This window comes from Osmerus eperlanus, chromosome 13 (assembly GCF_963692335.1).
Source record: "Osmerus eperlanus chromosome 13, fOsmEpe2.1, whole genome shotgun sequence".
In the NCBI taxonomy this organism is placed as follows: domain Eukaryota; kingdom Metazoa; phylum Chordata; class Actinopteri; order Osmeriformes; family Osmeridae; genus Osmerus; species Osmerus eperlanus.
Window position 1 is genome coordinate 1,876,251 of NC_085030.1, and position 13,183 is coordinate 1,889,433.

Consider the following 13,183-nt stretch of genomic DNA (forward strand, 5'->3'; position numbering starts at 1 on the left):
GGAACACTGCATTTACCACCGTAGTCCATTTTCAATATGCTAGAAAAACGTTCTTCTTTGTAATTCTGTGGAAGTACACAGAGCAGTGCGCAGCAAATTTTGGGGTGTGACAAAGGTACAGACAAGAGCCCAAAAAGGTGGACAAGAGCCCAAGAGCCCATCTCACAATTAAAAAATGTAGCTGTAAAACGGTAGGTTTTGAAAAAGCCACCGAACTGACGTCAGTTCGGTGGCTTTTTCAAAACCTACCGTTTTACAGCTACATTTTTTAATTGTGAGATTTGCATAGGAAAGAGGTGTCAATGGACTTTGGGGTTCACTGTATGTCCATTTTACCCACTGAACTGTCGTTATTCAACTGTGACAAGGTAAATTCGGTTTTGCAATCAATGACCCTTTAAATAATTTTGATGTGCTATTTTTTTATAGCTGTGTGCTGAATGTTTGTGCTAATGATATTCCTTGATATGTAACTTGACAGTGACGAGATTGTACCCTTTCCTGGACATGTAACTGAAATGAGTAAAAGGATACTGTGGTAAAAATTAAGAAACGTGTTGGTGTGGGTTTTTTAACTTTATACTAAACTAAATATTTATTAAAATAACTTATTACTAGGGCTGTCCCTGACTAAGATTTTCTTTGGTCGACCAAGACTCGACTAAAACGTCTGAAAATCGACTAATCGAAATTTGAAACGTTTTTTTTTTTTCCAGAAAAAAAAAAGTACTAACATTTTCCCAATCTGACTCAAAGGCTGCTTGACATTGCAGATTCAGCCGCTAATAGCCTACTAATAATAAAACTCGTATCACCAGTCCTGGGGGGTATTCGTCGTAGCTCGCTAAGCGGTTTAGCTTGCTAATTTTCAGAATAAGATAAAAAACTCTTTTTGGTTCGTGGAAGCAACTTTCGATAAATCACCATAGTAACATATCAATTAGCACTAACCTGCTCCAGAGCAGGCTAACGTAAGTGTAGCTGGATAAGCTTGCCACACCCCCGGAAAATAACATGGCAGCTCCATTTTTGAGAGACCCAGTTGACCAAGGACCTATATTCTACTTCGATTAGCTTTCCATATCAATAGAGTTCTTCGCGATCGCCAAGATCCTTTATTTCACACGGATGAGTTCTTGTTTGAGCGATATCGATTCAGCCGACAAGGACTCATTTATTTGCAAGACCTTCTCGGGCCGTACATTGCAAATATCACACGCCGCAGCAAGCTTTATGCTTTATTATGAGCTGCTGTATGTGAATATGTAACGCTATGTTTTAGGAAATGTCTTGTCTTATCTGTTATGCCTATGCTTTTTATATGTTTCACTGTGGGAGAGTGGGAAACGTCATATCGATTCCTTTTTATGTCTTGACATGTGAAGAAATTGACAATAAAGCTACTTGAAACTTTAACTGTGCTTCAGACTCTCTGCATAGCCTTGAGGTTTTTTGCGTCGAGGTACATTTTTATACAGTATAGGCAATGTAGAAAACATTGGCAAAGCCGCAGCATGCGTTGCTGTAAGAAAAGTGTACTTGGCGCTTAACCAGCTGATGAATCAATTCATTATATTCCCTATGTCCCAGTCAATGAAATCAAAGAGGGATTTACACATACGCTAATGTTAACGGGCTAAAGGGACAATTGATTAACTTAGCTTCAACCCTTACGACGAACGGGGCCCTGCTGTAACTGAATGCCGATGGTATTTAGTATCTCTTACAATGTACTACAAATTAAAAATATTGTTTGTTTAACATGCAAATCATCAGAGCGCGCTTATCACTGCCTGAAAACTTGCAGCATGCGAACTTACGTAGAAGCTGAGTGGGGAACGTTGCAACAGAGAAAGATTTTGTTGTCTTGGCCGGAGAAGATAATGTCATTCGATTTAGATGTGATTCTTATGATAGGCATATTCATTTTTCAACCCAGCGCGATAGCATAAGCGAAGTAGGGCTAGGCCAACTTACGTTTTTCAGGTGGTATGCTACATCATATTCAACGTCGAACTATGAAAAATAAACCGTTGTTGGCAGAGTTTGCATTCAACGTTTTTCGAGTCACCCGGTACTTTGTAAATGTACTTTAATGAAATGCTGCCATACCACAGATTTCTTTGCCATTTTGACTAATAACACAGACAAAGTAGGCTATGGCAGAGTTTGTAGTTCGGCAGCCAATTGTGCTCGTGCCGTGTGCAAAATACCAAAACAAAACAAAGCGCAGATTAACGAAAAGGAAAACAGTAACACCTTTTCTTTTCAATTATATATTTTTAATAGTTGCTTTATTTGTCTTAAATAATCTATAATTTCTGTAGAACATTTCGTTAATTCAGCAATGTTGACACAAGCGGGAATCAGATCTCACACTGCCATACGGCAGCTCGACTAAAAAAATCGTAGTCGACCAAGAGCATATCGACCAGAAAATCGACTAGTCGACTGAGTGGGGACAGCCTACTTATTACTGTCATTACTGTTCCGATTTTCAAATATTCACGCAAGTGTATCCACAGTGAATGGATATGATATATTATCCTAGTGTAGCCGTCGACAAGCTAACTTGGCTATTACCAGAGAATGTCTAATATGTGGAGAACTCAGACCCTCGCCCCTCGGCTTGAAGCAACGGCCCCAGTGAATGTAGGTGGTATTGCATTTCTTGTTAGACATCCGGCTCTTCCGGTCGTTTTTAATCTATTAACTCCAGTCAACATTTACAAAACTATCTCCCAAAATAATTTTTGTTCGATTCTCAAACCTGGCTCATACTACTAGCTTTTTCATAGAATAATTTTTCCTGATTTTTGCTAAGTTTGAAACCAATCCGAAATGGGTAAACTAGCACCCCATTTATTTGCTTACGTCATTAAAAGTTGCCTGCAAATGTGCTCACGGATACGAACAGGGCACGAGCACAAAAGTTCACATTGGCCGATTGCCGATTTACCTGGAGCTGAATGAGCCATAGACTTATATTGAATGAGCACAGGGAGAAATGGCTTGAGTTGCCTGCCCTGTTGTAGCAAGTTTAGCAAATGGTTGTCACACATGCATGAAATGTTTTTAATATAGTTAATTCCCGTTATTTTAAAACAGATTTGATTTTGATGGCAAATATTATATTATGTTAAGCGTGAGCATAGATTGTTGACATGTCTATCTTGAGCAAAGACGAAGATTAATACTTTAACTGATAACCACAATAGGAAATTATATATATTTAAATAATATTAGTCTTGCCTTCAGAAGCTTTTGTTAAACACACCCATTATTCTTTTTTTTATCGTGTCATCAAGCCAGACTGCTTTTGTGGGACGTTCCATTCTCAGTGACTCTATTTCACCCCCACTTATATATGATGGAAACGTCTTGTATATAGTTCTGTTAATATGCCCCTTTCAAAGGCAAATGTTCAATAAAATATATTCTAGACACACTTTTATTTATAACATTATTACCAAGTTTTGTTAGATCACGTTGGGGTAAATTGTGCCATTGATTATTGAAGTAAAACAGAATATTTTCATGTCAGAAACTGTGATGCTATATAAAAGCTAGACAAATTCAATACAAAATTACTCATTTAAGGTTAATTTAAAGTTATTTTACAACATCAAAGACTTGATTGGCAAGTCCAGTTCTTTTATATCCTGGCCTTATTTCTTTTCCATCTATCTTTTTCTTCTCCATGTATCGTTTTAGTGACATCCTGCATATGTTCATCTGCCTCGCCATGTGACAAATGGACTTCCCCTTCTCCACCTCTTTCACTGCTTTGTCCATGTCCGCTAGAGGAGTGGAAGCCCTGCCTGTCTTACTCTTATAACTCCGTGGCATGATGGTCTATTTCTATTTTCTGTCTAAAATGTCAGACAGAAAATAGAAAATAGTCTCTAGAATGTCACATAGTTTTTGTGATAAAATGTAAGAATACAACGTATAATTACAATAAAATAATATGTAATAAAATATTCATAAGTGGCACAACTCACCCCAGGCCCTTTGGCACAAATCACCCCAATCCCACGTTTTTGGAAATGCATCATCCAGCAGTTTTGAGCTAAAATCATGCTAGCTATATACACTCATTGTGTAGCTTACCAAAGCACTAAAACATGTGTGAAATGTTTTCAAACTTGTCTATAACTGTTCAGACACAACAATCAAAAAACCTTGATCATAGAAAATTTACTTTGGAAGGCAAAAAACAGTTTTTTGAACTTAAATGTACTTATGTCTCATGCAATGAGGCTCTCTTCTTTGCAGGATGAGTAAATTGGCTGACTCTTCAAAAATGTGGGGTCACTTGACCAATTTCTTCTATGGTTCCCTAGAAACAGGGGTGGCACAACTTCCCCGCTGGCATAAATCACCCCACTCTCCCCTACGCATCATAGAACTGCTACTCAACCAACCTAAACCCTCAAGGTAGACAAGGAAAAACCTTGAGGAGGTGTGGAGGAGGGACAGAGAGAAGAGAGTAGTAGAGAATGCAAAGAAGCAACTAACAGTTACAATAACAGTGAGGGTGAGGTCCCCACTAGTAAAGTGTGAACTAGTGCAGCAGTTTAGCAGACAAAAAAGGGTATTTGATGTAGCCCTAGACACCAGGGCGCCAGCCCTCGTAGATTGGAACATGAAATCTGTTCCAGGGAAGACAAACTCTAAATAAGAATGCCCTGTCCTCTGTAGAATGATATGAATATGCATTTTTCATATCAAATCATACACCTGAACTGTTTATACCATATTGAAGAGAAGAACTAGCACTTTCTAATGATATAAATACATGTAAATGTATAAATGTTTGACAAATCTTTACTTTATTTGTAAATTCAAGTTATATGATACATATACAGACATAAACACACTTTTTCTTCATTTGTAATAAAGTTTAAACTAAACATACAAAAATACACACAAGACATACAACTTCACTTTAGCATCTTTGGGTGTCTAATGCTAATGTTGTGTTACAAGAGCCTAACATGACATAGCACAAAATATAGGCCAGTACGTTATAATTATAGTCAGTAAAAGCAGTTTCTAATGCGGCGTAAACAGGCCTTCTTACGTACCCCCCTCTCTCAAAGTGAGGACCCTCAAATATAGTCGGGAACATCTGAAGGTTTCACTTTATTTTCAACAAAGGGAAAATTTGTCAAAAGACATGTCTTGGTACTTTCAGCTGAAGTAGTGCAACTTTATAGCCATTTCTGTATCCATCTAGGTTTCTTTGTAATTATGGAAATGTTCTGATCTTCAGCTCTAACTGGTTTTCTCCCAGGGGGACCTGCCCAACGGACGCACTAAGTTCCATGTCCTCTTCCTCATGTTTGTGGCACTCATGTTCTTCGTCAGTCTTATGTTCCTATTTGGTTACCACTGCTGGCTGGTGGCCAAGAACAGGTCCACTCTGGGTAAGAGTTCAATCGGATCCCCCTTTTTTCCAGTGGGAGGTGTTGAACGTTAACAGGGATTCTGGAGGGGTTGGGTAGTGAATTTGAAGCTTTCTATATTATCCTATAAAAAGTTACAACTGAATCCGACATCTCCCTCTCTTTCTTTGTCACTGTCTATACCCCTTATTCCCTCAGAGGCCTTTTCTGCACCAGTCTTTGTAACTGGTCCAGACAGGAACGGCTTCAACGTAGGCCTGAAGAGGAACTTGGAGCAAGTGTTTGGAGAAGACAAGAGGCTGTGGTTCATCCCTGTTTGTACCAGGTGAGGCAAGAGGCTCTGGTTTATACTGTACCTGTCTGTACCAGGTAAGATGTTAGGAGGCTGTGGTTTGTAGCTATCTGTACCAGGTTTCCAAAGCTCCCTACGTCCAGATTATATGCATGCTAACTTAATATTTTGGAAGTTTTGCATGCATCTACGACAGTAGATGTAAGGAGGGAGAAAAACAGATGGACGGAAGAATGTATGAATGAATGAGTACATTTATTCATTTAGCAGACACTTTTATCCAAAGCGACTTACAAGAAAGGTAATAGAGTAACAGCCTAACTTCCTGGCCCTTATGTTTCAGCCAAGGAAACGGACATTACTTCCCCCTCAAGAGCCAAAGTGAGTCCAGGAACCCCTTACTGGCAAATGAGGAGGGCTGGGATGAGGAAGAGGACGAGTCAGAGGAAGGCTGCTTGGGTGAGTGTGAAACAAGGCAGTGGGAGGCTGACTGGAACGTTTCTGTTTATAAATGACTTTTTTTTAGGTATTGTTTTCTGCTGAGATATGCTGAACACTATAACCTCACTGTGTTCATAATATATAGAATAACAATTGTCAAAAACATATTTGACATCATTTTGTTTCAGATCTGGACCCTTCGGTTACAATAGAGATGGAAGAGTAAGGGATGGATGATGTAGATTGAACATTCCTATTGCCTGAAACTGTGCTGTCCTCCGGATAATTTAAGCAATTTTTCAGTGATGTATTTTTTTCCGGTCTCTATAGAAAACTGGGACACTTTGTAGAGCTCTGAGGACTATGGGACTGCACACGTAGAGCTGTATTGTGGTTAACACATTCACAATCCTGTGAAGCCTTTAGAAAACTCTGAATAGGCATGTGTGGATGGATGACATGGTTCTTGTTGAAAAAGTATTGTGGGTTCATGTGGTGTACAGAATATAGTAATTGAAAAAAGTCCAAAAGAAAGTTTGGATTATCAACAATATTCATTGTTTCTTTTTGGATGGAAATATCGGCATCAGTATCTCCCTTGGTTGGGTATTGTCATTTATGTCCAATGTGACAGAATATATGAATGGCTCTTTACATTGCTTCTCCTTTGCAACTGCAACTGGGACATATTTTGCTCATAATGTCTTTTTATCCATATTACTCTTTCTGTCTCTGTCTCAGTCTCTGGTGTGATGTTGTACAGTACAAATACTTTAAATAGCAAAGCTCAGGGCATCTCTTGTTTTGGGGGTATAAAAACCAATACCACACCCTACCAGTCTAGAGAGACCTCTTGTAGTGTAGGAGCTTTATACTCCAGCTCATGAACCTGTTCATTTGACAAAAGTGGCAATTCCTCTAACTGTTCATCAGTGTTTGTTTTATGATAGTTCTATACTACGGCCCTTTAATACTTTTTCCAACACCTATAACTCTGAGATCTTAATGTTTTAAATAAAGTAGCATCAGATACTACTGAGTTGTCGTAAAAGTACTACAGTGACAATATGTTTTTGTTGTTTTCTAACTGTAGATTTTAAAGATTGTAGATGGTCTCATTATAATTTTAGGAATGCTATACTGTTCAGTTGCAGATGTCAAGGCACCTTGTCGCACGCTTTTGTTTTAGAGTCAGAAATTCCGTTTACTCTTGAGGCCCAGACAACATATTCATCAGGTATGTATGCATTAGGTGTGTGACGAGATCTTGTGCCACGTATTATGCCACATATTAAAATGTGACAATATTTCTTGTTGAGGTGTAAGGGTGTCGATACACTGACAGCTAATCAAGGGTTAATCATCTAAATTCGAACCTGATTCGCGTTGCCAACTATCCCATGCAGCCCTGTGGGGCCTGTCACGTGACATCCTTTGAAAATGAATGCGATTTAGCTGGCGAATTTCAGATCGATTTGCTGCCAGTGGATCAGCAGCCGAACAGCCTTGCACCATTCGTGCCGTGTTAAGACAGCAATTTATGTAGTCTTAAGCCGGCCAAATGTGTCATTTTAACGTGTACATTAAATTACAGGTTTTACATTTACAACTGCAGACCTCTCTCCTCAGGCCCCTTGACCAATGGGGATTGAGAATGAGCTCCCTCCTATGACCCCTAGTTCTGTGAGTCAATGTGGTTTGAGTATGACCTACCAATTCCGTAAACCAATGGGATTTGAACATGAGTGGTACGCTTCTGTAGTTTGAATACATTGGTGGTAGATGTATTTGGAATATGGTTTAATAGTTAATCCTAGGGATATTGAGGAATTACATAACAGATTAACTATAATAAACATAAAATCAAAAGTATTTGCTGGGTTGGGTGTGCTTGAACTATTGATTTATGCTAAAAACTTCTAATCTAATTGTCCACTAAATGAAACCGAAACATTCTCTCTTTATTTTCATAAACTATGATTATGGCATAAATGTGGGTCTAGCCAGCTACTTGAATCATTTAAAAACACATACATTTTACATCAATTTGCATCGGTAGCTGTGATGCCAATTTTGCTGTTAAAAACTATTGATTTATGCTTGCACAAAAGTTCAAGTTATTAAAATCAATAGGCCTACAATACATCCTCTGACCAGTGGGGGCGATAACACCTGCATGAGAGGGGCCTGAGGAGAGAGGTCTGTCTGAGGAAGACCAGAGCCTGTTTGAGAGCCTGGCCACTCCCTATTAAAGATCCTGTAAAGTAAATTCCATGTTTTGCTTCTAAGTACATCATATACGTGTGAAATTAGTTCCTGAAAGCATGTGCAAAGCGCTAAAACTTTGTCGCACTGAAATGTGGAGTTAGACCGAAGAACAGTTTCTCTTCCGTTTTCAGATCAGGTTTTAATGGGCGGAGCCAAAAAATGCCCTATCTACGTCATTTCGCCCCATCTACGTCAGATCACTGAATGGCCCTTCCTGCTGTTATTGTAGCTTACATCAGCTAGCTAGCTAGCTTCGGGATGTCTCCCACCACCCGCAACTGCATCTTCCCTGGATGCAAGAACTCCAGCTGCGCTGCAACGCCATTTAAGTTCCCTGTTGATAATGAAAGGAAAAATAGGTGGATAGATTTTGTGAAGAGCCACGCTCATGGAAAGCTCCGGATAAACTCCAACAGCCGCCTCTGCGCCACTGACCATTTCACGGCGGAAAGTTTTAACATGGACAAGAGACAGACGGGGTTCACCAACACACGGCTTCTCTTGCAGCGCGGAGCCATACCGAGCATCGCCCCCCGGGCCGTTCATCCTCCGGTCGCACCTGGACCATCCACCGCCGCCAGCAGACAGGGACACGCCCCCCAAGTCTCGAACAGAGAAGACTGCTGATTTTCTTACAATTTCAAAGCCTAATTTAACATACTTGTCAGTGTTTTTTTTTTCATTCGAATTTGGATGGGTAGTTAATAACACATTATTCTGTGGTGTGGTGAACTTGTAACTCGTTTTTCATTCCACTTTACAGGATCTTTAAGCCCCATTGTAGAGAATTTTGTTGCAGTTCCACCAGAGTTCCACTGGGAGTGATCGCGGTCGAGTGCAAAATGAATGGGAGTCTATGGAGCTAAACGGCTAAATTGGACTCTTTCACCTGATTGTCGTTGAGAAATCTCAGATTTGATTGTAGTTTTTGCATGTTCAACATGGATTACAGGTCAAAAATTGAATGAACGAGTACTTATGTCCTTTTGATTTCTTACAAGGTGAGTCGTTGTTGCCCATAACACGCTAGCATTCTGCTAACGAATGCTGATTGGTTAGTGAAGGACTGACTACGACCAGAGATCCCGCTTGATGGCATCCGAAGCAGAACCAGAATGTCAGAGCATTAGCAACATTAGCAACAACATTAGCAAACCAAAACTCTTTCTAGCATGTGTATTGACAGGGAGAGCCTCCCCTGTCAGCTGTGTTGTCGATGCCTTGAGAGAAAAATGGAAGTGACCAGAGGCCTGTTCCATAAAGCGAGTTTACCCAATAAGCCAGACTTATGTCAGTTAGTCGGACTCATTTCTAGTTCATTCGGTTCCATAAAGCTAGCTCAACGTAGTTCAAACTCGGTTACTATGGCAACTTGGGCTGCGAAACTAGTCTGGTCCGGGGCAGGTTAACTGTCAGGCTTAGCGTGACTTGGTGCTTAACCAGACCTTCCTGTAACACTGACCCAACGGGAAAACGATGATTTACCACGGATAGTCTCATTTTCTTATTCTCATCAGTTCAATATGTTCAACATTGATAGAAAATCAACTTAAATAGCCTACATAGGCTACAACATTTAGCCTAATGTATTAAACTATGATGAACAATGATTTGATACACGCCACGTTAAACGTAGCCTATGGCTAGCCTAGTTTGTGATTTCAAATGTTTAGGCATCAGGGAGGCCTATCTCAATCTAAATTATCCGAGTATAATTATCATAGCTATATAGTTTTTAACAGTAGTCTACAATTGCAAAACAAACCTAAATCCATAGGCTACTCTATATCCTCCATTTTCCCGACACAACCATGTTAAAAAGTTAGGCTACTGGGTAATGTATTGATTAATAGTAGGCTATTTATTTAAAACAATGTCAAAAAAGTAAATTTACATGTGTTTAGAGGGTGTCTGTTTTTTAATCAACGAAGTAAAGGTCTAAAAAAGGACCTCGACCTACGTAGCCTATCGTTCACGTCAATCATGGCGTGTCGTTTCATTTTGATGAAGCGGTGGATGAGGGAGCTGTCATAGTACAAGGTTTAAAGGGAACGTTCTTTCTGGAAGAAGTCACGTGGCCGTGTGCATTGCTTTTGCCGTGGTGGATTGTATGATCCATGTTTTACCTCTCGGGCTGCTTAAGAATAGGGTGCACGCGCAATTAGCTTGACTACTTAAATCTGACTTGAATTAGTAGGACTGCGTGAGCTGAAATTGGCCTTTATGGAACCGCTTTAGCCCCGCTTGACTTGTTAACCCTTGTGTTATCTTCGGGTCATTCTGACCCATCAGTCATTGTGACCCACCGTCGTATTGCGACAAATTTACCGCATACAAAGACAAAGTGAAGCATTTTCTTTTAACAGCTAGGCTGTCTCAGACCCCCCACATTGCAAAGGTTAAAAGAAAATTATTTTAATTTGTTTTTGTATTGGGTAAAATTGGGTAAACACAACGATGGTTCGTTATGAACCTTTGGGTCATGTGACCCGAAGGCAGCACAAGGGTTAAGACAGTGGAGATGGTTGTGGACTTCAGGAAGAACACAGCCCCACTCACCCCCCTCACCCTGTGTGACTCCCCAGTCAACACTGTGGAGTCCTTCCGCTTCCTGGGCACTATCCTCTCCCAGGACCTCAAGTGGGAACTGAACATCAGCTCCCTCATCAAGAAAGCACAACAGAGGATGTACTTCCTTCGGCAGCTGAAGAAGTTCAACCTGCCAAAGACAATGATGGTGCACTTCTACTCAGCCATCATTGAGTCCATCCTCACCTCCTCCATCACCGTCTGGTACGCTGCTGCCACTGCCAAGGACAAGAGCAGGCTGCAGCGTATCATCCGCACTGCTGAGAAGGTGATTGGCTGCAATCTGCCTACCCTCGAGGACCTGCACACCTCGAGGACCCTGAGGCGAGCGAGGAAGATTGTGGCCGACTCCTCCCACCCTGGTCACTCCCTGTTTTAGTCACTCCCCTCCGGCAGAAGGCTGCGGTCCATCAGGACCAATACCTCACGCCATAAAAACAGTTTCTTCCCTTCCGCTGTTGGCCTCTTCAACAAGGCCAAGGGACCACACTGACTCTAATGACTTCCTGCTTAAAACACACTGCTTTTTGCACTGCATTACAAAATTGTATCTTGTACATTTGTATTTTTTGTAATATTTGTATTTCTGTATTTTTATATTGTAATTTACGGCAACTTATATTTTATTTTATTGTATATTTAATTCAATTCTAATCCCACTTAGTACTGCAAGTTTATGTACCCTTAGTATAGATAGTCCACATATTTAAATTTTAGGTCCCTATAGGTTTATTGTATGCACCTTCCTGCCAAAGCAAATTCCTTGTCTGTGCAAACTTTCATGGCAAATAAATCCCATTCTGATTCTGATTTCCAGTTTTTGACATATGATGATATATGCACAGTATTAAAGAAATATATTTAGTTATACAATGTGTTCTGCAGTTATCTAAAGGTAGGATATGTGATGTTATCCTGTATTCCATGCAGTTGGGCATCTCCCCCTCCCGCACTCTCATAGTGGACAATCTCATGGTGAGACAGACAGTGCTTAATTTTGATTTAAAATTTGAGTTGGATTGTACAAGGTGTTTATGGAACAATTATCACTCAGTACAAGCGCAAATAACACTGCTGGATTTAATCTTCATGATAATGATGAAATCGGGTGAAAAATAAAACGTGTGTGAGGAAAACAAAATATATAAATATTACGAGTAATTGTTTTTCCCACACTTACTTTCTGCAGTCTGACTACAGTACGGTCATCTGCGTCGCCAATTCCCACTGTCTCCAAAATGTGCGTAGGCCTATGGAAGGGTCAGAGTTTGCGTGGAGGACCGCACATTCTCCCGTCAAGTTTGTTTTTTATAAATCACAACCTTTGCGTGGGAAGTGGCGTACGCACATTTTCAGCCCAGTTTTGTGCGTACGCAAGCTTTATAAATGAGACCCCTGGTGCGCGTTCGGTCATTTGTTTTCCTGCATTCCAAGGCTGCGATTCTCTTCTCTGTCAGCAGATGTCGCAAGGGCTCCCGTATGCGAGTCTTCTGTTATTCAGACGTTTAATATATAGTATGTAAATATACCTAATATCTATAGTTTATACATATATGTGCAAAATGATAAGAATAATTTAATTATACGAAGTGCATTTGTTTCACATACTTTGTGTGTAGACCATGGTATAAGCGCAATTCTTATGTCCCATTATTTTAAAGACAATAATTTACGATTGCGAATAAGCTATGTTTTGCAAAGCAGATAAACGTAACTAAAAAAAAGCATTTTTGCATGTATTCAAACATGGGTTTTACGAATCATTAGCCGATAAAATCACCAATGAAAATAGACAATCTATGAATGGAAGGCGAATTAGTGGATACTCAAACTATAGTTTGCAATCAGTAGGTACAGGGCTCGACAATAACGATGGCCCGGGGCCAGTTAAAAGTAACTTCGGGACAGTTAAACTAGCAAGTCACTGGCCCGATCGGGCCACTGCAAATTATTGATTGAAAATAAAAATAGTATTGTAAAAGTTAACATCCTTCATATGTTTTGCTATCTGCTAAATGCATAAATAACTTTGCAGCTCGTGGGGCGAACAGTTGGCAAATCAAGAGTTGAGTAGTGAGTGACGACTGGTTGTCAAATTGTAATTCTCTAATGTCGATACATTTTTTAACAACTGGCGCGAGACTGGCGCGAGACAATAAAGTGAAGATGGCAGCAAAGTAGA

General features: G+C 40.1%; 1 protein-coding gene across 1 annotated transcript in view; it reads left to right on the plus strand.

Moving 5' to 3' along the window:
• Positions 1-7,179, plus strand: part of LOC134031992 (palmitoyltransferase ZDHHC15B-like) — a 60,942-nt gene extending 53,763 nt beyond the window's left edge. The window contains exons 8-12 of the mRNA XM_062475748.1: positions 5,300-5,432; positions 5,610-5,736; positions 6,047-6,162; positions 6,333-6,366; positions 6,475-7,179. Of these exons, the coding sequence (XP_062331732.1) occupies positions 5,300-5,432; positions 5,610-5,736; positions 6,047-6,162; positions 6,333-6,366; positions 6,475-6,502 (438 nt within the window). The 3' untranslated portion in view covers positions 6,503-7,179. The remainder of the gene's footprint in view (positions 1-5,299; positions 5,433-5,609; positions 5,737-6,046; positions 6,163-6,332; positions 6,367-6,474) is intronic.
• Positions 7,180-13,183: the final 6,004 nt, after the last annotated feature.